The following is a 26,832-nucleotide window of genomic DNA, read 5'->3' on the forward strand; positions in this document are numbered from 1 at the left end:
TGTCAAAACTAAATTCCTTTCTCACACAAATCATCAGTGCTTCCAAAATACATTTTCCTTTTGGCATTGTGTAAGCACTGCAAGTCAAAATGATTAGATGTTTTGTCTTTATGGAAAAGGTCTAGCTAAAGGAGTACAATTTTCACACCACACACACTGCACTCATTCTGCTGAGGAAATTGTAACTATTTTTATTCACAAGTACATTTTTATACATTACTGTAGGTAGGAAAGAAACTACAAAGGAAAAGGTATACAACATAGGCCTATGTATACAAAATACAAAAACTTGCAAGAACCAAAAACAAAATACATTACTGTAGCTTATGTTACAGAAAAAAAAAAAACAGTCAAGCATCACAAATGAAATACAGTAGGGCCTAATATTCTGACTACCCTGTGTCACTTCCCTCTTGCTCCTGGTCACCCTCCTCATCTTCCGGGCCATCCATCCGCTGCAGTCTGTTTAGCCATAAATTCTCGTCAACATCGCATCTGATGTCTTCTCTAGCAATGCACCGTGGGAAGAAGCGCCTTGAATGCCTTAGTCATCCTCTACACTCCTCGTCAGAACCTGCTTTCACCTGTTACCTACTCACCTGATTGTCATGAACGTATGAAATGTTCCAAAATATGTGTACTGTATTGTATTCCAATTTCTTAAAGAATTTTGACAATTGAGCAGACTATTCTGCAGATGATGACTTATACAATGAAATTGTGCTGACATGTTTTGGAGAGAACAACCATTACACTGAGAACCAACCAATTGGGATAGATCAGCAAGATGCACTTTTTTGGGAAATGTTCTAAATGTAGGCTGATTGTGTTAAATGTAGGCCACTTGTATATAACCATTTGCAAAGATGTACTAAGTGCTTGAGACATGTACAAAGCATTTGAAATGTGATGAAAGCAATGAGAAATGCCATTCTGTTCTGAGACACCGCCTGTTAGTTTGGGGATTTGTCCATGTCATTTTGAGAATGTCATCGCAGTTTCAAGAAATGAGCCAAACCAATTGAGAAAAACTGTAAAATAGATTGAAACTCATTTAGCACTTGATGTATAGTTGTTCCTACAAGTGAGGAATGTTGTTCCTCACTTGTAGGTTGGTTTTTGATAACAACGTCTGCTGAATTACTTGATACACATGAATGTGTGTAATGTAAATAAAAATAACTTATGTGTCCCAGCAGCCTCAACACCTCACATGTGTTCATGGACGAGACTTTCTCATTTAAACATCCGAATTTGGCGCCATCGTGTGGCGAGCGGAGGTAAGACACGCAGCCCCCCTCTTACGTATTTACGTATTTACGTAAGAGGCGGAAGAGGAAGTTGCACGCATCCAAGATGTCCGCCAGCTTCTGCGTTCTCTGAACAACAACACTCGTGGAAAATATGGCAGACGGTGGAGTTGACGAGTTATCACAGCTAGAATATTTGTCTTTAGTTTCCAAAGTCTGCACGGAGCTTGATAACCATCTGGGAATAAATGACAAAGATTTAGGTTCGTGTTTTGTACCTCAAAACTGGTCAAAAAAGACAACTAGCTACTTAATGCTAACAAGTTGCTATTAGCTGGATATTGTGTTAACTGTTAACTTTGTAAACTTGTATGTTTTCCCCCCAGATCAAGTTTAATCGACTGTTGCCTCTTAAAATTGACCGTAAATTAGAACTTTTGTTTCGAAATAGCCTCTCTGGTGCTTATTATTGTTGTAATTCTGGACAGTGCGTTTAGCTTAATGTTAATGTGTGCTAGCTTAAGCTAATATCTTGTCTGCCGTTTTATGTTTGAACGTTTTGCAGCTGAATTTGTCATCAGCCTTGCTGAAAAAGAACCGATTTTCGATGGATTCAAAGCTCTTTTACTCGACAATGGAGCTGAATTCACGGTAAGTTCATCGTCGGTGTAACTGCGAACTTAACCAATCGCTCATTAAGTCGTCTTGCGTGCTAATTTTCCAACGTTTGCTGTATTTATTGTAGGATTCTCTCATCAGTAACTTGCTCAGGCTCATTCAAACAATGCGACCGCCATCCAAGGCATCAACCAGTAAAGGTAAGGACTGTTACTGCTCATTATCTTCCCGAGTTAATTTTCGCTGGATATATCTATTAAGGTTCAAACATCTCCGGTGTTGGACCGCTATATTAACAGGGATTAGCGTATATGCCTCCCAATCAAAACTTCGACTAACAAAGTGTTCACTTCTTTCAGCCTTCGAAGCTTCTGTCAAGCCGAAAACGAAGAAAGAAGAGATTAAGGATTTGTTTCCTGCTCTGTGTCGACCAAATGATCCAATGCCAAAGGTACATTGCATGATATTTACCACATTACAGTATTAAAGAACATATGTGTTCCTGCTCCGACGGCTGTGTTTGGAAAAGAGCAGCAGACCTGTGGTGCAGTGCATTTATTGTTATTTATTGTATATACATCTCTGCATGTGTATAAATGAGGGACAAGTCATTAATGGGCTTTCTGAGCCCATCAACTGTGTGCCAGAGTTTCCAAAATAATTTATACTACATTAGGAATTATTTGTATTTATTTATGTATTTATTTATATAGAGAAGCCTTTTTGTAGTAATTCTACATGCACTTGCATGACTTTTTCTTTGGTTTTGGTCCTCTAGATATAATTGTGAAACCCACGAATACTGTTGCCCGCATTTTCTAAGTCAAGTTACGAACTGAGGGGAAAAGTTACATCTTGAAACCTTCTTATTTATTTGTAAGCATGAATTATCTTAATTCTCAGACTGGGAATCAGGTAAGGGTTTTTTTGGGAGCTCAGATCTCTTAAGGTCGTCCAAACATTTGCATATTGCCCTTCAGTTTGTTTCTCTAATCTGTCTACAGTTCTCAGTTTACTCACTAAACAACACAATGTCCCTGAAGTTTTGACCAGATTTTTCCATGTCACTATATGTGTGTACGTCTGATTTCATATGGCTATTTATGTGGAATATAGGTGGAACATTATAAAAATATATCAGAAAGAAATGAATGCTGTTGTAAACCGACATGTTTCTATTTTTTTCAGTCAAATGATGGTTGGGTATATACAAACATACATTAGGAATTAAAGTTGTGGAGGTTTCGAGAAGCTTGCAGTAAAACCGTGTCGACACGGTATTATTCTTAGTATTTGTTCATTTATTTTTAACTGGTATTGTCAATTCCACCCAAGTAGCCCTGAAATGATCTAAATGTTCTGTAGTATCAGCCCATGCCTGGTTTTACAGAAATTGTGATTGGATCATTTGTTGTTATGGCAAAATGATCAAGATTGTCTAAAGAAAACCCCACATAAAAATCTATATTAAAGTGGAAGTAAACAGATATTAACAGTGTGTGTGTTGCTCTTTGTTGTGTGATTAACACAGAGGCTCCTGGATGAAGATGATGTGAAAGTAGCAGCTGATGCAATGAAAGAACTGGAGATGTTTATGCCCAGTGTGAGCGGGCCGGACTCTAAAGGAAGCAAGAGCAGGTAAGCCACTTTTAGTCTTTTTATACAAGAGAAGATACAACCAGTAGGTGTCATTTTATTATGGAGATGGAGGCTTGTAACTTTGCTTTTAATGAACTTGTCTCACTTATTCTCACAGATCTGAAAAAATGAAGCGCCACAGCCGAAGTCGCAGCAGAAGCAGAGACAGACACAGAGACCGAGACCGAGATCGGGAGAAGGACAGGAAGAGGCGGCACCGTTCGCGTTCCAGGTCCAGGTCGCGTTCCAGAGACCGCGATCGGCACAGAGACCGAGATCGTGGCAAAAGAAGAGACAAATCTTCCCGTTGGTCTGAGCGCTCTCCCAGCCCCAAGAAAGAGCAAGAAAGAGACTCTGACCGCTGGAAGGACAAACATGTGGATCGCCCTCCTCCAGAGGAGCCGTCCGTTGGTGACATCTACAACGGGAAGATCACCAGCATCATGCAGTTCGGCTGCTTTGTCCAACTGGAAGGATTAAGGTCGGCATCAAGTCTGCTTTTAACACAACTTTATCAACAGAATGTTGCTCTGACTAGCAGCAGAATGCGTTTTATCTATCGAGTACATCAACCTTTGCAAACACCTTTAAAGGGATAGTTCGCCTCTTTTGACATGAAGCTGTATGACATCCCATATTAGCAATATCATTTATGAACATTTTCTTACCCCCTGCTGCGTCCTGTGAGCCGAGTTCCTGCCTCGTTTTGGTGTTGATGAAGGTAGTCCGGCTAGTTGGCTGGGGCCACAAAAATAAAGCGTTTTGCTTCTCAAAACAATATGCGTTCAAAAGAGTAATACATTTGCATCACAAAATCGTTCTCCAGGAAAAAGTCAGACCTCACAATCACTTGGCGCTATTTTCTTTCCCTTTGTATCACTGCCTGCTGTGTAGACCGAGCAGTCCCCTGCTTCCGAGTAGCAAACACCGTAACAGGCGCGGCTGTCGGCAGGCGGCAGTGATATGAAGGGAGAGAAAATAGTGCCAAGCGATTGTGAGGTCTGACTTTTTCCTGAACAACGATTTTGTGATGCAAATGTATTACTCTTTTGAACGCATATTGTTTTGAGAAGCAAAACGCTTTATTTTTTAAACCCCAGCCAACTAGCCGGACTACCTTCATCAACACCAAAACGAGGCTGAAACTCGGCTCACAGGACGCAGCAGGGGGTAAGAACATGTTCATAAATGATATTGCTAACATGGGATGTCACACAGCTTCATGTCGAAAAAGCCGAATTATCCCTTTAAGTCTGCACAGAGGTGTCAGCTCTGTTTTACTTGGTTTAGAAACTCATTCCTGTTTTACTTCTTCCTGTTTAGGAAACGGTGGGAGGGTTTGGTCCACATCTCTGAGCTGCGCAGAGAGGGCCGCGTGGCCAACGTGGCCGATGTTGTCAGCAAAGGCCAAAGAGTCAAAATCAAAGTGCTGTCATTCACTGGCTCTAAGACTAGCCTCAGTATGAAGGTAGGAACACACAGAGTTGCTTTGATTTCATATAAATGACTTGACTGTGTGGAAAAATTTGGGAATAAATAACCCCGAGCTCTCACCTCAGGGTCGACTGTTTTTGAGTTGAATAGAGAATAAAAGGCCTGGTTTCCAACCTATTTGTCAGGATGTGGACCAGGTGACGGGAGAAGACCTGAACCCCAACAGGAGGAGGAATGTTGGCCCTGATGGAGGAGAGGAAATCACCATGAGGAACCCCGACCGACCGAGCAACCAGAACCTGGGCCACGCCCCGGAGCTGGAGCAGGACGACACCCTGGAGCGCAAGAGGCTCACCAAAATCTCTGACCCGGAGAAGTGGGAGATCAAACAGGTGGGCATTTGTTTTTTCATTAAAATTTATTTTAGTATTATTATTGTTTTAAATTATATAGCTGTTTTATGTCTTTTAATTTATTCTCATATTTTATTCCTTTAATTAATTAATTTTTTTCTGTACAGCACTTTGGTTTACATTATTCCACAACAGCTGTTTGCCCTGCAGATGGCTTCATGTTGGTGTTTTCTTTATTATTATTATTATTATTATTATTATTGCTATTTTAAGACAACCATCAGCTGCTAACAGCTAAGCTAATGTGTTGAGCTGTGTTTGTCTTATTGATGGGTTAGATGGCAGAAACTTGATCTGAAGGCTTTGAGGAAAACACTGAGTTCATTGTGGAGGAGAATTCTGTCACAGGACTTAAACCGTTTGTACGTCCTCAGATGATTGCTGCCAATGTGCTGTCCAAAGAAGAGTTCCCAGATTTTGATGACGAGACGGGGATCCTTCCTAAAGTGGATGATGAAGAGGGTAAGAAGTTGTTTCATCTCCCTGCTCTGAATGTGTCAAATGATTTAAAAAAAAATGGATTAGAAAGATTTTTTTTAAGAAAGTTGCTCGTCTGAAAGCAGACTGCTGACTCATTTCTTTTGCTTACAGATGAAGATTTGGAAATCGAGCTGGTTGAGGAGGAGCCCCCGTTTCTGAGAGGACACACCAAACAAAGCATGGACATGAGCCCCGTCAAGATTGTTAAGGTACAGTATAAGTTACAGGAAGTGGAAATGATGATTTCAGGTCAATATTTAGCAGAAAGCTGGAGTTTTGCAAAGTTTAGTGTGTTGTTTTACAGTTTGTGATCTTATGTGAATCAACATGCCGTGGGCTTTAAATTGGATTGAAGGCTTTCCACTCACTGAGCAGTTAATTTTCTTTTCTCTCCATAGAATCCAGATGGCTCGCTGTCCCAGGCGGCCATGATGCAGAGCGCTCTGGCCAAAGAGAGACGGGAGCTGAAGCAGGCCGCTCGGGAGGCGGAGATGGACTCCATCCCCATGGGGCTGAACAAACACTGGGTGGACCCGCTGCCCGACGGTGAGAAATGTCCTACATGCAATCATTACATCGTGTTTAAGCTGCAGGCACTGAGGCAGAAGAACTCCTCCAAATTAAAATCGGCGAACCGATCGTGGCAAACTTCTTTTATCTTTGCTTTTCTCTTGTGAGCTTTAACTGCTTTGAGATTTAAATATACATTGTAGTCGATGCATCAGCCCCTGCTTCATAGGACCTGCAGCCCAGTCTGAGCCGGACGTGAGACTTCCTCCATGCTGGCAGACGGCAGCCTCAGGCCGGCCAGTACTGGAGATGGTTATCTGGCTTCCTGTAGCCCCCCATTTGGCCGGAAGGAATCGTGTTGCCATGGTTCAGTGTTTCCATATATCATCATTTGTGATCTAGACTATGATGTTGCCAATAATGTGATGTAAGTATTCCAACTGGCCCATTTGATTGTTAACAAGCACACTTAACTGTGCTTCTCTTCTGCAGTCGATGGCAGGCAGATTGCTGCTAACATGAGAGGGATCGGCATGATGCCCAATGACATCCCCGAGTGGAAGAAGCACGCTTTTGGAGGGAACAAGGCCTCCTATGGAAAGAAGACCCAGCTCTCCATCCTGGAGCAGAGGGAGAGCCTGCCCATCTACAAGCTGAAGGAGCAGCTCATCCAGGTTCGTTAACATAAGAATTCAAAGGGAGGCTGGGATCAATGTTCCCTCTAAGCTGCTCGCACATTCTCAGCGCACAAGAAAATCTATGCAGCGCATAAGATTAAAATTCACCATGAACGTATGAATTAATATCTAATACTAGACCTAATCTAATTAATTAGACCAATAATGTGTTTTTCTGTACCATTTTTCAATGCAACGCACTGAGTGACAGGTGTTCAGACAATGATACGGTTTACCTACGCTATGCAGCCAATCAGAGCATTGATAGTGCTTGCATATGTGCGCCGTGCAGGTTAGCTAGCTAACAACAGTGCGGCGGAGTTAGGAGTAAGAGACGCCCCTTATCATGGCGAAACGAACGGGCAGCGCCACATCCACACACCAAGCCAAAGTAAAAAAGAAATGCGGTTCTTTTAGGATGGAATGGCTGTATGTGTGTATATATAAGAACAAGCAGTGAAACTGGAGGAGATTTTTCCTTTTTTGAGTGAGAAAGGTCTACTCTGCAAAACATGCAGGCTGCAAGCATGACTCTCACATATAACAGATAACACCCTACACATGTCATGAACAAGATTTTTGTCTTTTTCATTTTAAGTGGGCCAAATCGCTTATATTAAAAGTAAAGTAATGAACATTGCTGCTGTGTTTTGATTCTTTTTATATTAAATATCAAATCAAATTTATTTGTACAGCACATTTCATGTACAAACAATTCAAAGTGCTTTACATAAAATAAAAGCATTGCAGCAGGGAGTGTAAGAAGCATTAAAAATACATAAAAGAATATAAAGAGAAACAAATAGAACTTTTAAATAAACAAATAAAATCATTTAAATGAATTTAAAAACAAGCAACAGTCCAGATAAGTTAAAAGATATTTCATGCATAGACACATGAGAACAGAAATGTTTTTAACCTGGATTTAAAAATGTCTCCATTTGGTGAAAGTTTAATCTCCACTGGCAGTTTGTTCCACTTGTTTTCAGCATAACAGCTAAATGCTGCTTCTCCATGTTTAGTCTGGACTCTGGACTGGACCAGCTTAATAAGCCGTGTAACTTGCTATGATCCAAAGTTTTGAACAGGTGTGATACTGGTGTGTGGCCACAGTGTGCACATCTGGTGTTGCTCACAGTGGTCCTCAGTGTGCTCAGGGAGCTGGTGTGTGTGTCCAGACGTGAAAAATTAGAGGGAACATTGGCTGGGCTGAAATTTAGTGATTTATTTATTTTTTTTTCCCTTAACAAGCAGCTGTTGTTGTAACGTGGTCTTTGTCCACATTGTTCTCGCACAGGCTGTTCATGACAATCAGATTCTGATTGTCATCGGGGAGACCGGCTCTGGAAAGACCACCCAGATCACTCAGTACCTCGCAGAGGCGGGTTACACCACCAGGGGGAAGATCGGCTGCACGCAGCCCCGTCGTGTGGCCGCCATGTCGGTGGCCAAGAGGGTGTCCGAGGAGTACGGTTGCTGTCTGGGACAAGAGGTTATAAATCTTATCACGAGTGAAATATTAGTGTTGAAGGCCTTTAGAGGCTTTACAAGGACATTTATTTTAATAAAATCCAGCCGTCTGTTATTCAAAAGGAGCATCTATGTTTGTGGTTTCCAGGTGGGATACACCATCCGCTTTGAGGACTGCACCAGTCCCGAGACGGTGATCAAGTACATGACGGACGGTATGCTGCTGAGAGAGTGTTTGATCGACTCTGAATTGGGCCAGTACGCCATCATCATGCTGGACGAAGCCCACGAGAGGACAATCCACACTGACGTTCTGTTTGGTCTCCTCAAGAAGGTAAGGCATCTTTATTTATACAGCGCATTTCATACCACAGGCAACTCAGTGTGCTTTACATAAAGACAAGGCATTTAAAAGAACAGCATAAAGCAGCATAAAAACAAGCAATTTAAAGAGAATTAAAAAAAAAAATAGAATAAAAATTAAAACGCACAGTTAAAAGCAATCAAAGAAGAGGAGAAAAAAAAAGAAAAATATGAAACAATTTAGAGGATTTATAGCATGATGCTATTATTTAAAGCAACTCAAAGCAAGAGAAAAGGCTCCTGGAGAACAAGTCATTCTGAGATCCTTCTTTGTTTCCTCAGACCGTGCAGAAGCGCACAGACATGAAGCTGATCGTAACATCCGCCACGCTGGACGCCGTTAAGTTCTCCCAGTATTTCTACGAAGCCCCCATCTTCACCATCCCGGGCAGAACGTACCCGGTGGAGGTTCTCTACACCAAAGAACCTGAGACGGACTATCTGGACGCCAGCCTGATCACCGTCATGCAGATTCATCTGACTGAGCCTCCAGGTGTGGTTCTTAAATCCAGTGGAAATGGCACCAAATGTTTTTCCTAACATCCGTTTCAACCTTTTTTTTTTTTGTTTTAACGACATTTCTGTTTACAGGCGACGTTCTCGTCTTTTTAACCGGACAGGAAGAGATCGACACCGCCTGTGAGATCCTGTATGAGAGGATGAAGTCACTTGGGCCTGACGTTCCTGAACTCATCATCCTGCCGGTTTATTCTGCCCTGCCCAGTGAAATGCAGACCAGGATCTTTGACCCGGCACCCCCGGGCAGCAGAAAGGTGCCGGAACAATTTATCTCTGTTTGGCGATGTGTCCTGATGGATCTGTTTATTTTTTGAACAATATTTTTATTAGGTCTTTTTCATGTCTCGTAGGACATACAAGAGAAATAAGGATAATAAATATGCCTATATATATATATATATATATATATATATATATATAAAAAATCATAATAACTGAAATTGGCTGAAAGAGGACAATTTTTCCTACTTTTTAAGATATAATTTGTTTCTATAAGTGTCTAAAACTGTATGAAGGTTAGAGGAATTTGTTTGAAAAATTTGAAATTTATCAGCACGCACTCAACTGTGTGCTCATTCATAAAGATCAAGAAGGAGCTAAATGTTCATGTTTTTGAAACTGTCATATTTCAAAATTGGCTGAAGATTTGAAAAAGCTGAAACAATTGGTAATAGCTGAATGTCTTGTGACCCATTTTAAAGTTTGGATGGTGTCTCGAGCTGAAAGCATGCAGAAATAGTTAGGCTGGAAAGAGGGAGATGATTTGGAAGAGCTGAAGGCAGTTTCCATTCATTTGAATGACGGGAAAATTTGAATAAAAGTTGACTATCTTAAAAAGCATGAAAGTTAAAAACACCAAAAATGATAGCGGGAATCTGCTGAAAGAGCTGAACGTTTTTATACCAAAATTGTAGAAATAGCTGAAAGTATGAAGGAGTAGTTAGGTGGCGGAATAATAATAATAATAAAGAGAAACAGGAACTTAATAGTGAGAATGCCTTAAAGCATGAACAATATTAACTGATGTCTGACATTAATTGAACAGTTGGATCTCTTTGTTTGACACTTCTCATCCTCGCATTGCCATTTCTGCAGCAGCCAGCGACTCTGCAGATTAGATATAAGTTCTCCTTTGTTCTTCCCCTTCAGGTTGTCATTGCTACAAACATTGCAGAAACCTCTCTGACCATCGATGGCATCTATTATGTGGTGGACCCGGGCTTTGTCAAGCAGAAGGTGTACAACTCTAAGACCGGCATTGATCAGCTGGTGGTGACTCCCATCTCACAGGTCTTTGCCTTGGCAGCAAAAATAACGCTCAGAGCTTTCATGGAAAACTGCCGGACGAAGCCTTAAATGTGTTCAATCCTTTTGGATTCCAGGCTCAGGCCAAGCAGAGGGCGGGTCGCGCCGGCAGAACGGGCCCCGGGAAGTGTTACCGGCTTTACACCGAGAGGGCCTACAGGGACGAGATGCTGACGACCAACGTGCCGGAGATCCAGAGAACTAACTTGGCCAGCACCGTGCTGTCTCTGAAGGTGTGTTTGGGCTCATTGTTCCACACAGATGGGGGTCTGCTCTCCTTATGAAACAGGGTTTGAACTTTCTTGTTCTGTTTGCGTTCCCTCTACCAGGCGATGGGAATCAACGACCTCCTGTCTTTTGACTTCATGGACGCTCCTCCCATGGAGACTCTGATCACAGCCATGGAGCAGCTTTACACTCTGGGAGCTCTGGACGATGAAGGCTTGCTCACACGACTGGGTCGAAGGGTAAGGAGGCTTTTACTGGGTTATGTCCTTCAGCTGCCAAGACAAATCAGGCGAAACGTACTGCCGCAAGTAAACAAAATGTAATAAAATAAACATTTTAATTCATGTTTTCAACGTTTTCTTTATAGCAGGTTGAAAGAACACATGTTGAAGGAGTAAACTGGCCCAAAATCTCATAGTTGACCACTGCATGAAAAATCCCTGTTTTTGCCTGCCGTGTCTCGCCTTAACCAGATGTTTTCCTCCACGTGTCACAACCCTGGAGGGATCATTGCAGAACACAATGCAGCATCATAAGTGTTTTAACTTGATTATTTAGTTGCCTTTTTCAACCGAAACTTAGCTTTTCTGTGAAATTCTGTCTGTTAGATGGCTGAGTTTCCCCTGGAGCCCATGCTGTGTAAGATGTTGATCATGTCCGTCCATCTGGGCTGCAGTGAAGAGATGCTCACCATCGTGTCAATGTTGTCCGTGCAAAACGTCTTCTACAGGCCAAAGGTACACCCGCCGCCACACTACAGATGTGTTTTAGAGCTAAAAGCTGTTCTAAGTGTCTTCAGGGTGCTTGCGCAAGTCTTGAAAGTCTTAATAAGTATGGAATTTTGAAGGACTGTTTTCCAGACCTTGAAAAGTCTTGAATTTTGTGTGAAAGTCTTAATAAAATATGGAAAATAAATGTATGGTAGAATTTTACAGTATGCTCAAAGGCATTGTGAAATGAGAAATAGGAAGGTAGGCTATAAAACTATCATTTTACTAACTGGTCACGTACTGTATTAGCCTAATGGGATGAGATGTGAGTGAAGAGACTGAATTCTACATACATTCATCCATCCATTCATTTTTTTTATAGATAGTTTTTGTGACACTTGTTTGATGTGAAATTCATGTACTTGTGATTTTCATGTTTTGAAACGTTTTCATCAGTAAAAGCATAATTTACTGTGAATAATGCATTTGTTCATTGAATACTAGCCTATGAAAATTAACATTTCTAATAAACACAGTTGGTACAATCTCAACCAATGAAGTAGGCACACAAGTTACAAGTACATAAAGTTAAGGTCTTGGGGAAAAAAGTATCAGTTTTAAAAAAAGTCTGGAATTTTAATTTGGAAAAAGAGCAAGCACCCTGTGTCTAAGAAGCAGTCTTTGCCCAGTTTTAAAATCCATTCGGCTGCATTTGGGAGACAGAGTGGAAGTAAAGAAAAAGGAAGAGGCAATAGTGTGTCCAACATTGTGCTTTAATGTGGCGTTTCTGCTGCAATACTGAGTCTTATCTGCCTATTTTCACTCTATCAGCACATTAAAACCAAAATAAATGTCAATGATTACAGCAGAATGAACATTTTTACCTTGATCTGTTCCAATGGGAACTGTATCCACCCCCCCTTTTTGCCAGTTGAAATGATTCGTTTTGCTCTACAGGACAAACAGGCTTTGGCCGACCAGAAGAAAGCAAAGTTCCACCAGCCTGAGGGGGACCACCTGACCCTGCTGGCTGTCTACAACTCCTGGAAGAACAACAAGTTTTCGAACCCCTGGTGTTACGAGAACTTCATCCAGGCTCGCTCCCTGCGCAGAGCCCAGGACATCCGCAAACAGATGCTGGGCATCATGGACCGGTACGAGTGAACCGCATGAAGCTGAACCCGATTAACTGGGCTCTTCCACATATTTACCGTCCTCTTTTCCTCTTCAGACACAAACTGGATGTCGTATCTTGTGGCAAAGCCACGGTGAGAGTCCAGAAGGCCATTTGCAGCGGTTTCTTCCGGAATGCAGCCAAGAAGGATCCTCAGGAGGGCTACAGGACCCTCATAGACCAGCAAGTCGTGTACATCCATCCCTCCAGTGCGCTGTTCAACCGGCAGCCTGAGTGGTACGACCGCTTCCTAGTTCTACCTCATCTGTGGTTAAAAAGAGAAAAGTCTGGCTGTGTTCGAAACCGCATACTGCATACTGTCTGATCGATCAGTATGCAGAGCGTTTACCCACAATGCATTTCACTCCTGTCTGAGCCGAAATCAGCCGGCCTGAAGCTGATTTCGCTTAAGCTCTAAACTCTGTAAACTTTAGCAACATTTGGAACATTTTCAGGCGAGAAAGTAGTCGTTTAGATCCCCAACGTGTTGAAAATCTGACAAAATACCGGCTATTTACAATTTTGTTCCCACGAATTCGGCGCAACTAAAGCTAGCCGCAGTGAGCAGCGCACTTCTGGTTATTTTCACAAAATAAAATACATGTTGCCTTTTATCATAGGGAAAGCCATTACGATACAATTGGTGCTTTTATTTTGAAAACAGGAAGTGAACCTACCCTCGTTGTAGCTAGCTTGAAACTGCCGTTTTGACAGGAAATGACGATCGGCGACGTCACGTTACGTTGCATCTTGGGTAGTTTGAGTATGAGTAGTAACCTCATGATGCATACCCAACATTTCGGAGAATCTAGTATGCATCCGGGAACTTAAAAAAAGTTAAAGTTAGTAGGAGAAGTATGCGGTTTCGAACACAGCCGGTGTCTTGAAGCGAAAAGTCTCTCTTAAAGGGGTCAGAATCTAATGTCCCGCTTCTCTCTTTTCTTTTCGACAGGGTTGTGTACCATGAGCTGGTGCTGACCACCAAGGAGTACATGCGGGAGGTGACCACCATCGACCCTCGCTGGCTGGTAGAATTCTCCCCGGCCTTCTTCAAGGTGTCGGACCCCACGCGCCTCAGCAAGCAGAAGAAACAGCAACGCCTGGAGCCGCTCTACAACCGCTACGAGGAGCCCAACGCTTGGAGAATCTCCCGTGCCTTCAGGCGCCGTTGATCCGCCTGATTTCACAAACACGGATATTGGGACAGTGACTTCTGCGGTCAGGTGTGTGGTATCGTGTCGGCGCCGGCAGGCCACGCCCTGCTGGTGGAAGGCTTCACGTCACGGCTCGAGTTCAAACCGAAATTTTGTACATTTTCTTTCCAGTTTTGTCCTAAATTATCCATCACTTGGTCTGAGTTTGGGTAGAAAAGCTTGAGCTGCTTACTTTACAGAGCACTAGAACGGTGTCACGTCTGCGGTTTCCAGCCTTCTGCGAGGAGATGGAGCGAAAAACGACGGGCTAATTTTTTTATTTTTGTTTTCTACTCTGGGGCCCGAGTGAAATACAGTTTAATGTTTTACCGTCAGACCTAAAGAATTAAAGAATGGTGCATGTATGTTTGATATATTTGATAAAAAGCCAGCAACAACTTTCATTGATCAGTGTATTAGACATTTAGGGTGAAACGATTAAATGTTTTTCATTAAATGCTACATTTTTCTTAAGCCTGTTAGTGTTATTATGATGGGAACACGGCGGGGTGTGATGGTTGTAGGTCACCTGAAATTTAAAAGGAGAAGATTTAAACATCCAGGAATAGTAAAAAGTTAAAAAAAATAGTATAAAAAGATATACTTTGTGTGTAAAAACACCACTTATTTCTACTTCAATGCTAACTGGTTATTAGAGGAAGCAAAACAAAGATTTTAGACAGAAAGAGCACGTTTTGTTTGTTGGTGTTGAGTTTTAACTGAAAAGGTTAAATGTTTAGAGCCTCGTTGGCCTTTAAACTCTGTGTTTCCATCCAATTCTTTCCCAGCATCAGTGACACAGACTTAAATCTATGTGACGCCACTATTACATCCACCCGGAAACTAATTAAAAAGCTAAATCAATCTACGTTGTGTCCGAGATTTTGAATGTTGATCAAACTTGACCATATTTCCTGCGCCGGGCCCGTTCCACTGTTGGAGTGTCACAGCTGGAGATGATTTTCAGGAGTCCAGACGTAATGCACAATGACTGAAGCCTGAGGGGGATCTCTGAGCCTCCCTCCACTCCTGTTGACTCATAGCTTACTGCTGCTGTGAAGTTGATTATCTCGATGAGCAGAATGGCTCACTGCAGGCAGTTTAGTGCATCAAACTAATGTGCCGCAGTTTGATGTTGAAGACAATTCATCTGCACTTTGGCACGATGCGTTTGGTTCTTATTCCAAGAACATAGAGAGAAAGATTTCCAGTCTTCAAGCTAAAGGAAAAGCTACTATTTGGCAGGAAGGAAAAACAGGGATTGAGTGAAAATGATCTCACTAGATTTGAGGCCAGATTAGCACGATGATCAAATCTTGATGGTATTTGCAGAAGCTGGTTCAGGGAAGAGCTTGAAGCCTCTTCAGGACGATTATCCCCCTCTTCCTCTTGTGTTGTGGCCGTTTCAGCGGCTTAAAGAGTCTTTGAGGACTGCTAAGCTAGTAGCTGATCTTGAAGAGCTTTTCCCTGACACTTATCTAGCAGTTTTTGTTGGATGTATTGTATTTTAAACCTTAATTTGGAGTAGGTCGCACCAGTATGGAGGCAGTTATCAAGCATGTTACTAATGGTGTGTTGTATAGAGAGTCCAGAGGGTTAGGGTCATTATGATAGATTAGGCCCATGAAACATGTACTTTTAGCCCATTTGAGGTGTTATACAGTCAATGATTTTTTAAATAGAAGCGATATTGGTTCTTCTTGCTGTGTTATAACAATGTTTCCAGCCACAGATTGTGTGTATTTATAAAAAAAAAACAAGTCATAAACTTAACTTCTTCTGTTAGTTTGTACTAGTTAATAGCCTGGGATCAATTTATTTCCATGTTTGACTAAACCAAATGTAATCCTTTTATGTTTATTTAAACCTCCATCTTTTAAGAGAGCTCAGGCAGGAGTTGCAGGCGTTTCAATCATTTGCTTATCTGGTGTTTTTTTTTTTATGGTTATTGTATTTACAAAACATAAACAGAGAAAATTTTTGTAGGGAAATGGAGACTTAATTGTCTTTATTTGTGCGGATTTTTAGAAATGTAGTTAATAATTCCTAATTAATGAACACAATATGATGTAATGAAAAGTTTTCAGGTATAAATGTCAAAATATATTTTGTGAAAAACTACAGTTTTGGTACTGAAGGCTCCAACACTTATTTGTGATGGTAGTCTGCAGTAAATGAATGCACTGTGTTGTGTAGCAGCAGCTGTGAGAAAAGAAAAGTGGAGATGTTTAATCAGACCCGAAGCTTTGAGGAGGTTCTCTTGGTTTGGAGTCTGAGTGGCTGCAGTACCCCGACTGGGCAGCAGGTGGTGCCCTTTCACCTCCAGAGAGAAGGTGAGTTTACAGTGTAGCTTGAGGAATAATTGTGTTTGAAATTGTTTCCAGTAGTTGTGTTTATTTATTTGATTTTCAGGGTCAACTTTCAGTGCATACGCGCATTAATGAGGCATTAATGAGGCATTAATGAGGCATTAATGAGTATTTACTTACTTCCATGTACTTTTGCACCCTCTTCAGTGTAAATGGTTCCTGATTCTTGGCTCACGTAAGTGGCACTATGTCCTGTTTGTGTCTTTTACAACAGTAAGGACATTTTATTTTATTTAGAACTTAGTAGTTCAGCATGCATTTTTATGTTAGCATGATTTGAGATGTTTATTATGATGTTATACAATATTTTATCCAGCTTACTTGATCCAGCTGGCGATACAATATATGTAAATATGATGTGATTAGTTTTCCTGTAGTGGAATTGTCAAATTGGGGATTAATTCAATTATCCAAAGAAGACACTGACAGCTGACACATACCACAACAATTTCTCCACACAAATCTAATACAAACTCCTCTGTCAGCTGTCAGTGAACACCTGTAAAGAACAAACTTAAAGACTGTTTGGCAGTCTGTTATAGATGATTGGATGTTGGTTTTTAAACCATTTGTGGCTCATTATCATATGAACTGTTAGCCTAAAGTTGTGTATCGCTCCCATAACTGGGATAAAATGTAGGATCCCCACAGTTATGGTTATGTTTCTGCATTTAGCAGAGGCTTTGATCAAAAGCAACTCTCAAAGGATATAACATTGTAGCTAAAAAAAAAAATCTATGTAGAAGGAAACCACGAGTCAGACTGGTGTAACAGCATGTTATGTATGTGTGTGGGATACCGTCAGATCCTGACAGCGTCATGAGTTGGTGGTAATTTTCAACATGCACTCCAAAAGCAAATGAATGGTATTCAAATAGTTTATTCCACAAAAAGGAGTGACAAACACTGTGCACGTATAGATATAAAAGTTTTGGGTAGGCTAATATATAAAGTTGGTTTTCTTTATGTCTTTACGTCCAATTAACGTTGCATATGATGGCAGCGCCAGCGCGCAAAAGACGCTCCGTGGAGAGCAGCTGGCTGCTGTGACAGGTCACTGACGCTGCGTTTCTGCTGAATCCAACATGTTTCAGACTCGCCCAATTATCATTAATACCTGTACTTTGATATTTGAAATTTCAGGGGATTTTTACGGTAGATTGTTATAGTGGGGTTCCTGGGCAAAAAGAAAACAAAAAACCAATGTGCTTCAATAGCCTATTCAATGAATTTTCACAAAGGCGGGACTTTTGAAAAACAAAAACATCCCGCCATTCCGACAATTTGAGGCCCATGGTGGAATTTCGGCATGTTACCGAGTGCTTGCATACAGTGTTAGGACATAGGATAGGAGATGCTCTGTGAAGAGCTGGGTCTTCAAGAGTTTCTCGAAGATGGACCGTTCTTGTAGTACTCGGTAGGTCATTCCACCACGACACGTGTAAAAGAGTCTGGATTGTCTTCAGCGTGGTGGAGACAACGCTGGACGACCAGAGGGACTGAGTATACATAAGCCTTTGCAAGAGCATTGCAGTAGATGGAAGCCGTTCCATGAAACACTTTGTAGGCTGATTTAGATGCGGGCGGGTCAGGGTGGCAGAGGGATGAGCTGTGCTGTTTTCGGCTGACCGAAGACCAGACGCGCCGTCGCGTTGTGGATCATCTGAAGAGGCTTCGAGCACAGGCTGCGAGACCAGTTAGGAGGGAGATGCAGTAGTCGAGGCGGGAGATGACCACAGCCTGGACCAGGAGCTGGGTGAGGTACGGCGTGTTCTTTGTTGGGTTTAGCAATGCGAAGCTGCACGCAGACCGCAGGAATGGGATTGAGGCTCGACATCCATCCGTCCCTTGAGAGATGGGATGGATGGCGGGCCCCTATCATGCGCCATTGGTCGCCATGCTCGGTCGACACGCGCAGGATGACACGCTGATCTTTACCTCAAAGGTCTTCACGCGAAAAATCCTAAAAGACTTCAAATGGAGTATAAATGGGTGTGCCTCATCGGTCTGGCCTAGTAGAACAATTTCACACTGATTTTGTGTAGATGAGCTGGAAGGTATTGAAGAAAAACCCAGTTTTTTTACCAAAAAAATATCCCAAAAGACTTAAAATGGAATATAAATGGTTGTGCCTAATTCGTGTAATCTAGTAGCACAATTACCATTGGTTTTGTTTCAGTTGGTCATAAGACAAGAAATGTATTTATTGTTTTTTGCCCGGAAGTGTTCTGTTCGGAAATTTACTGTCCCCAACTGAACCTCCAGAGCTTGAATATCCAACATCCAACTTCGAACTAATTTCACCGCGGTTATTTTATGCTTCACGTGTCAGCTAATTGCACTTGCCCCTGATTACTCTGATTAATTGAGTTAGTGACTTCAAATATCCCAAACCACGCTACCAGACAACAGGTTTAACCCACAGATGGGTTTCGATCACTTGCTCAACAGCATACTTGCACTACCAGACACACGAGGCTCTATCCACACAGTTATGGGATGTTCTACAAGCTGTTATAGTTCGTTGAATTAATCAAACTCAATTAATGATGATATTAACATTGCTTTCTTTTGGAAAGATGGATCAAATCAATGACATGGCCAGTCCACATCTCAGATCAATGAAAATTTATGGTCAAAAACTTAACTAAACGCAACTTGAGGGCCAATTTAAGACAATTTATTACCGATTACAACAATTTTAACTGCACCTTTTACATTACAAACACACTTTTTTGGCCTTCTTTTCATGAAACAAATCCCTCTGAAACTATAAACCTTTACACTTGGCGAAACAAAAATACATTTACTTTGTGAGAAATCTTCTAAAAAATCTCAAACCATTCTCCTCAAATGTACTTTCTGGGGAACATTTCTATTAAACTGCCTGGAAGTTGACATCAACAGTAGGGCTGCACGATTAATCGTTACAAAATCGCTATCTCCATTCACACATACATGTCATCTCATTTCTACAAACACAGATTCTGAAGCATTTTGTCTCACAAACACATTCCCCTATTTCTCCTAACGGATTTTTTTCCAAGTGCCACCAAACCAGCACTCCCGCTGCCTCCCAGTTAGAGCCCAGAAAAGTCTGCGATGAGGAGGATTAAATGGATGCCAATGAAAACCAAAGTGTAGCGGCACTACTCACCCACCCAAGCGAAGCGAACCAAACTCGTGCCTAAAAAAGGCTCACATTCCCCAGTGTGGAAGTATTTTGGATTCCAGTCAGAGGATGACACACAAACAGTGTGAGATACATTGTAAAGTGTTTTCGGCCCTGGTTGCAGCACCACCAAGCATGACAACACTAACATAGACGGCTATAACCAGAACCTTTTACAATGCAACGCCATACCCACCAAACTCCAGAAAACACAATGACATCACAGGAGCCATCACATATCACCTGCCCAAAGATATGGACCCAATAAACACGCTACAACATGAGGGATGTCAGAGGATGATAAACACTACACAAACGATGCACTCCCGCAACTACTTTTCCAACCTTGCACTCCCAACATACAATAACCAGCAGCCAGTGGTTGAGCCATAATGGCAGAAAATCGAACATTTTTACCCTACGTCTGATTTATGGTCCGGTTGCACCATGGCACCATATTTCAAAGCGCCTGATTTGACTATCAAAAGCTGGTCTGCTACAGACTTCTTATTTCTTACACAACTTTTTCCCTGAAGACCATACAGGAGAAGCCCTGGCCCAGGGATCAAAGGATGCCGTCTCATCTTGGAGTCTGAAAGAGGATAAACTGACCTGCATCACAACAATCAACAGTCAAAACATAGTAAACGTCATCACTCAATGACCGGACCAGGCTGCAATGTTCTGGCCACAGACTCCATCTGGCCACAGGTCAGCTCCTTTATAAAGTCACAACAACAAACAACATATTCACTGTATTGCATTTCTATCACCACCATAATAATAATAATTCCAAAAACTCTAATAATAGTTGATGTTGAACTGAGTCTTTGCTGTGGAGAAAATAAGTTATGCCACAGAATCATGATTCACATTTTTCCCCTAAATCATTCCCCTAAGTCTGAATCAGGCTAAACTGATTACTGGAGGCCCATATCACCAACGTCCCACATGAAACGCCCTCAGTTATCTTCTTCCCTTGTCACAAAATGATGATATAAATAAATACCCACTGAAACTTTCTCTAAAACTCAAGCACACATATTTATTTCCTCCTTATTTTACTCATATTTCATTCAAACACATTCAGCCAATAAGCCAGATTCAGAAGTTAAAGGGTTCTCACATGTGGCTCACAATAAAAACACAAAGAATAGTCTAAACTCCAGTTTGGGTATTATTATGGGTATTTATTATTAAGCAATCTCTTCAACCACAGTCATCTTTAAGTATTGAATAGGCCTCAGATGTGAGAGGAATGCAGCTCTTAAAAACAAACATAACAAAACAAAACAAAAAAAAATCCCTATTGAGATTAATTTAAAACAAGAACACCGTAGCCTTATATATACAAGTGGATGGGGTGGGCATGTGCAAGAGGTGCGTGGGGGTTTCAGGGTGTGTATGATGATGGGTTGGTACAACGGGAGGATTTCTGAATGTGGGTGCAGGCTTTAGTACATGTAGCCTTTGGAGTAGGGCTGAGGGCCCATGTTTTGAGGGCCTTGTTCAGGGGTGTAGGGCACTCCCTCGTCCAGGTGTGACAGGGGCACCGTGTCCTCCTCGTTGACATAACGCTCAAACTCGGCCTTCAGGCTGGGCCGCTGATTGTCGGGGAAGGCCAGGGAGATGAGCGCCTCGGGCTCGCACACAAACTTGTAAACGTAGCGCTCCCCTGCCACCTAAACAGAGAACATGCATGTAGTTAGCTTCTTTACTTTACCGATCAGAACCCTCTTTATTGTGACTTTCACATGTCCATACAGTCATTTTTAGAGAAGACTTTACAAGTTATGGTCCAACATTTAGCTCTACTATGGTTGCTAAAATATTTTAAACTGGTCCATAGATGTTAGAAGCCAAAAACCTTTCTTCAGTGACCATACTGGGATCAATCTCTGTAGCAGACTGCTCTCTCGTCTTTTAAAACAGATTCATCAGGAAGACTTGCTTCCATAAATAAAACACTACAGACCACCTGGACCAGAATGCACAAAAACTGCTAATTATCCAAACAAATTAAAAGGACTTTTCACACACTCAGGCTCTGAAAGGATCGGATTAATGGCTAAATTACAATACGACTGAGTTGCTCCTTATTTGAGCAAGGGTAATTACATTACATTCCGGTCATTCTGCAGACGCTTTTATCCAAAGCGACTTACAATAAGTGTTTTCCACATCGGTAGGCAAAAGAAATCATAAGTGCATTTCCTTCCAAAACCAAACAGCTAAGAGCATAACTAGTGCTAGAGTAAGTGCGGTAAGTTAGGTACCGAGACAAATGGGAAGACAATTTAGAAAATAAAGAAAATTTAGGAAACAAATAAGTGCGTAATTCTCCTTGGATATATGGCGGTGAATGAATCGGATCAGAGGCACAAAGCGTGTCATACCCCGGTATGATAGGTGGCGCTGTACCCATTCCAACTGTTGCTAATAGAGCCACTTCCTGTTGACCTCTTCACCACCAACAACAACAACAAACTCAGGCGTTGGAGAAAGATGGAGAACGCAGAGCAAGATGAAGCTACGTCCCTCTACATTTGGTCTGTGATGAGCTGCTTGTTGCACAAACTCGATGCACAACGGAGCATTCTCCATCGCGTTGTTTGTTTATTTCTGACGGCGACAACAACATTAATATCGTCTCCTTTGACCCCGGGAAAACATCTCGAGCATGCGCAGAACGCAAGGTCTAATTCACCACGTGCTTCAGCGTCTACAAGCACGTTTAATTTGACTTTCAACCGAGTTATCTCGGGGTCTTAATCCGATCCAATTTCTTGTCAGATTAAGGTGTATACAGGAACTTAATAACTCAGTCTTATTGTAATTTAGCCAATAATCTGATCCTTTCAGTGCCATGTGACCCCACTGACTGTTGATAATAAATGATGTCTGAAGCTGTGGTTTAATGACTGAAATCTGTTAGTTACCTGAAAATGACACCATTAAAGTTTAGATTAAAACTCAAACTCATCGGGTGCGTTTGGTACCTTTTGCATGATTCCCTTCTCGTAGTAATAGCGCAGAGAGCGACTGAGCTTGTCGTAGTTCATGGCTGGACGGTTCTTCTGCATCCCCCACAGCCGGGCAACCTGAGAAGCATGAAGAGCTTTGGTTAAATGCATCTCAAAATGTAACATTTTAGCCCCAAAACAACGACAGACACACCAGCTTGTAGTTCAGCGGTGCGACCACCAGGGGCCCTCAGTGGCCAACCAAACCAAACCTCTGCTCTTTGGTTCAACCGTGTCAACATGCCAAGAAGAGGGCGAGTCCCAACATGTGGATTCACTTCCTTTTTATGTAACCCATTACCACTTGAATGCAACCAGAGTCCCACAGTGTTTGCAGTGAAACAGGAGTCAGAGCAGGGCTGTGAAATACGGCCCCGTCATTAAATTAAACTCTCAGCTGAGCTGATAACAAAGTGCCACCTCTGATGGAAAAGTAATTTCTCACAACAACCTTGCACGGCTAAAGGAGACTAAATCAAATCATTTGGCAGCGGTGCAGCATCTCAGATGTGGAAGGGACTCTGGGATTCATGACTCATCCCACAGTGGCTGCGCCGTCCTCTGTTTGATCTCCGAGTGCGCTCTCAGCCCTAATTGCTCTTGTAAAAACTCTTAGCCCATTCATTTTTAATGTACAGTAAAAACATAATGGAAAACACAATATGGGCCCGTCCTAAATGGATGCCGCCCCGACTGGTCCGATCAAACTGCAGACTTAAACATTGTGGAAAACGTCTCCAGTAAAAGACACGTGAGCAGGTGAAACCGAACGGAGCATTTCTGCCACAGCACTCGTCCTTCATTTATCAATTCAGCATTTCATGTGCTGAATAATGAATGGGGGACTAATGGAAGGTGGATTGTGGAGTGTTAGGAAAGTGGACAAATCCCACTCCTAATTGCTGTGATCTGGGTGGCACCTTCAGAAACCCAGAGAACATCAATTTATCCCAGAATAACTTCAATGCTGCGAGTATCAAGGTTATATTAACCTAATGGCGTCAATTGGCACATTCTGCGGACAAGGCCGCACAGTCATGTGCTTGAAAAGTGTACCGATGCCATTTAAATGATGTCCGAACATTTGAAGTGACTCTGCTACAGCTCAATAAGCCCAAAGAACCAACCTATTGAGCAGCGAAATCAGCATTTTTTTTCAACATCTATGCAGCAATAGATAAAATGATTTGAATTAGACAAATTAAGTTTTAAACTAGGGCTGGGTAACGATTAAAATGTTTAATCTAATTAATCACATGATTTCCCTGATTAATCACGATTAATCGCATTTCTACACAAAATCCAAAAATTAATTCAAAAGTAGTGTATAGCCTTTAGCATTTAGTTTTATTTTAAATGTGCTGCCATATGAATGAAAGTGCCATAACATTTGTTGTGCAAACACACTTTTAACATCAGCATCTTTCTGTAGTTTTTATGTAGAAGCCTCGCTCCACTGTCTGTTTCCTTGAATGACTTGCTGCTATCAGTTGTGTGTTTTGCCTTTAAGTGATATTTTAGACTGGAACTACTACGCTGAGAAGACAATTCAACTTGGCAGTGTTTACAGATGACTTTGGTTCTGTCGACTCCGCCGTCTGGAAGAACTTTAAAATGAAAACGGCCGAGTAAAAGTTCCGTACCCTTCTCCATGTTTGGTGGATCCGCCGATTACTTTCTTTTCTGGTTCCGCAGCAGACAGCAACAGACTTTTACAAAATAAAAGCCTGTGAGCAACAGACTTTTACAATAATAAAAGCCAAAATAAAAACCCGGGTCGAGTCCCGCATCGGACGGCCCTGTGCTGCATGTCGTTCCCCCTCTCTCTGCCCCCTGCTTCATGTCTCTCTGAACTTTCCTATCCATTAAAGGCACAAAAGCCCCAAAAAATAATAAAAAAAAGAAAAAAATATATTAATAAAAAACTGCGTTCGGCAGTTAGATAATAACGAGTTAACTCGCCCAGCCCTATTTTAAACATTAAGTGCATTAAAGATCAATACGCTCAAGACAAACTTTCTTCCCCTCACCCCCTCAGAAGAATAAATGGATTCAAAGTTCACGCCTACCTCTTCGGGTTCGATGAGTTTGAACTCCATGCCACGGCCAGTCCACGCAATGAAGTGGGCGTTGCCCGGGTCATCCAGAAGGGCCACGAGAAACTGCCAAAGCTGCAAGGAGCCGCGGCGCTGGTAAGGCGTTCCCTCACGAAAGACGCCGCCGGCCTCCTGCTTCACCTCACCTGGACAAGCAACGCAAAGATTTTTCCCATCACAAACCGCCCGGAAGATGCTGAATCACACCGACTTTCCAAGTCACGATCTTTCTGGTTGATTCCAAGCCAAGGTCACGTGCAATCTGATACAATCTGGCACATTAATGCATTCAATCATTAAGTTATGCTCTGAAGTTCTTCTTATGTTACACAAGCAAACAAAACTAGTTTGTCCCATAACGGGAGACGAGTAACTTCATTTTAGCGGGTCCAGTAAATCCACATATCCTCTGATCGTGATGTTTTTATCCTGATGGAAAGTTAAATCAAATAAATTACTTTAACAAAAAAAAAAAAAAGCTGAGAGAGGAATTAAAGGGATTAAAAGGTAGAAATCCCAAATTAAATTTAGGAAATTAAATAAAATCCAACATTTCTGAATCAGTAGGTAAATGGACACTGATTTGAGTTGTTTACTCGTCACTGGATATCCGGTACACAAGCGTGGGAACATGAGAAACGCAGCTAAGTTACTGCTGTTGTCTCTCAGATAACTTGTACGCTTCACTGGTTCAGCCAGTGGCTCTTCAATCAATCAATCTCTTTTAGCGTCAACAACCAGCTCCACCATAGGAAGCTGCTTGTTACTGCGACAGAGGAGCCCCACATAGAAGGCCCGATGAAACCGAATCCACTAACTAAGCTTCTGAGTACACAGAGACCCGTGTTCGTCTCACAAGGATCTCGGGTGTCTCTATAAGACGATATTCGGGTGTAGTGAGTGTGGCCAGGGGTCACCGGCCCTGTCACAACTGCCCCTGTTAGGGCAACTACCTCCGTTAGGGCCGGGGCGTATACGCAGGCTCACCTTCGAACTTCTCTGGAACCACACGGGAGTCGTTCTCAAACAGATAGCCTGAGAGAGAAAAAAGGGGAGATTTGTGTTAGTGGCCTTGATCTAAGAACAACCAGGCTGTTCATTCGGGATCCGAGCCAAGCTTTGAATACCACTCCACCAAAATACAAGGATCTATTCACACAGGAATATCATTGAGGCAATAAGTGCGCACTCTTCTCTTAGAAAAACATACTTCAGTGAGAGTGGATTTTTTTTTTCTTTTTGGAGTGAAAACATCCAAAACTTTGTTTGTAACCTCCGTTGGGTCTTTCAGAGTCTTAAGGGCTTCGATATGCTGAAAATGATTGAATAACAATCTGAAAGAACCAAACTGGTCCCTCAAACAAAAGGCAGTGAAGGGGAGGGGTTGTTTTCCTTTTTGCTGGGGAACCAGTGTGCTTTTTTTCCACACTGAGTTTTGTTTATTCAGGGATTCTTGAGGCAGGGGTGAGGCAAAAGCCTCTGCCAATGGAAACATGGACACTCTACGCTGGTTAGCCAATGACCGCGGGGCTCTAACCAGTCAAGCCTCAGCGCAGATAAAGCTTTGGAGATTGAGCAGATTTGGTGTATGCAACTGCCATAACAACAATCAGACCCGCTACCTTCGTTGCCATGCTGGGGGTTGGAGTAGCCCTCATTGTGGTGGTACATGGAGGGACATCCAGGCACATCTGTAACAGAAAACCAACAAAAAACAATGATAAACTCGGCCAAAATACAGGCAATATTTCCACAAAGTAAGAACTAAGTAAGTACGGATATATTGTACGATCGTTGCAAGGACAAACGCTGCATTTATCATATCGCTTCCCTGGCCTCTGCTGGTATTTTTAGGCCATGAGCAAGCACCTTCACCAGACCAGAAAAGTGGAACGGTGTACAGTGTCTGCTCTGTGTCTGGGCACATCATCGACTCAGAAAGCTGCATTCGCAGAAATAGATTTTATAGCGCTCTCCGTAAACCTTCACGTGAACTTCTCAGAGGACATTTAACATGTCGTAATGTGTTCTGCAAAGAGCATTGTGCCTCGTTTCCTCCGGCTGAGCTGCTCGTCTTTGTGTGTGTGTGCTTTTCTTTTTCTTTGGCTGTCTGCACACAAAAAAAGGTGAGTCACTGGCTATTCTAAACGTGTTTGCCTGTTTTTTTTCTTCTTCTTCTTCTTTCAGCCG

At 42.1% G+C, this 26,832-nt stretch overlaps 2 protein-coding genes across 3 annotated transcripts in view; one reads left to right on the forward strand and one right to left on the reverse strand.

Annotated features, from left to right (window-relative positions):
* Positions 1 to 1,331: 1,331 nt before the first annotated feature.
* On the forward strand, positions 1,332 to 14,850 carry dhx8 (DEAH (Asp-Glu-Ala-His) box polypeptide 8). 2 transcript variants are annotated; one of them, XM_075457833.1, is made up of 23 exons: positions 1,332 to 1,513; positions 1,816 to 1,901; positions 1,996 to 2,068; positions 2,228 to 2,319; positions 3,400 to 3,506; positions 3,625 to 3,987; positions 4,830 to 4,974; positions 5,126 to 5,332; positions 5,728 to 5,815; positions 5,945 to 6,042; positions 6,232 to 6,379; positions 6,836 to 7,017; positions 8,318 to 8,512; positions 8,639 to 8,824; positions 9,136 to 9,346; positions 9,445 to 9,626; positions 10,522 to 10,662; positions 10,755 to 10,910; positions 11,007 to 11,144; positions 11,514 to 11,642; positions 12,573 to 12,769; positions 12,847 to 13,026; positions 13,742 to 14,850. In XM_075457833.1, exons 1-23 carry the CDS (start codon positions 1,405 to 1,407, stop codon positions 13,959 to 13,961), a joined length of 3,633 nt encoding a protein of 1,210 aa, XP_075313948.1. In that variant the 5' UTR covers positions 1,332 to 1,404; the 3' UTR covers positions 13,962 to 14,850. The 2 variants fall into 2 exon arrangements, with proteins under 2 accessions (XP_075313948.1, XP_075313949.1); XM_075457834.1 differs by lacking the exons at positions 1,332 to 1,513; positions 1,816 to 1,901; positions 1,996 to 2,068; ... (6 more) ...; positions 5,945 to 6,042; positions 6,232 to 6,379 and adding an exon at positions 6,510 to 6,709.
* Positions 14,851 to 20,692: 5,842 nt separating this feature from the next.
* etv4 (ETS variant transcription factor 4) overlaps positions 20,693 to 26,832 on the reverse strand; it is a 39,999-nt gene continuing 33,859 nt past the window's right edge. The window contains exons 8-12 of the mRNA XM_075457835.1: positions 26,265 to 26,333; positions 25,630 to 25,677; positions 24,616 to 24,788; positions 22,523 to 22,624; positions 20,693 to 21,205 (exon numbers count right to left, since the gene is read on the reverse strand). Of these exons, the coding sequence (XP_075313950.1) occupies positions 20,978 to 21,205; positions 22,523 to 22,624; positions 24,616 to 24,788; positions 25,630 to 25,677; positions 26,265 to 26,333 (620 nt within the window). The 3' untranslated portion in view covers positions 20,693 to 20,977. The remainder of the gene's footprint in view (positions 21,206 to 22,522; positions 22,625 to 24,615; positions 24,789 to 25,629; positions 25,678 to 26,264; positions 26,334 to 26,832) is intronic.

This window comes from Odontesthes bonariensis, chromosome 23 (genome assembly GCF_027942865.1).
Source record: "Odontesthes bonariensis isolate fOdoBon6 chromosome 23, fOdoBon6.hap1, whole genome shotgun sequence".
Classification (NCBI taxonomy): domain Eukaryota; kingdom Metazoa; phylum Chordata; class Actinopteri; order Atheriniformes; family Atherinopsidae; genus Odontesthes; species Odontesthes bonariensis.

Bases quoted from the DNA above. Each gene is read 5' to 3' on its own strand.
- dhx8 (XM_075457833.1), top strand. From the start codon at position 1,405: ATGGCAGACGGTGGAGTTGACGAGTTATCACAGCTAGAATATTTGTCT. The intron at 2,320-3,399 runs GTACATTGCATG...TGATTAACACAG, and splicing joins CAAATGATCCAATGCCAAAG to AGGCTCCTGGATGAAGATGA. The intron at 12,770-12,846 runs GTACGAGTGAAC...TTTCCTCTTCAG, and splicing joins ATGCTGGGCATCATGGACCG to ACACAAACTGGATGTCGTAT.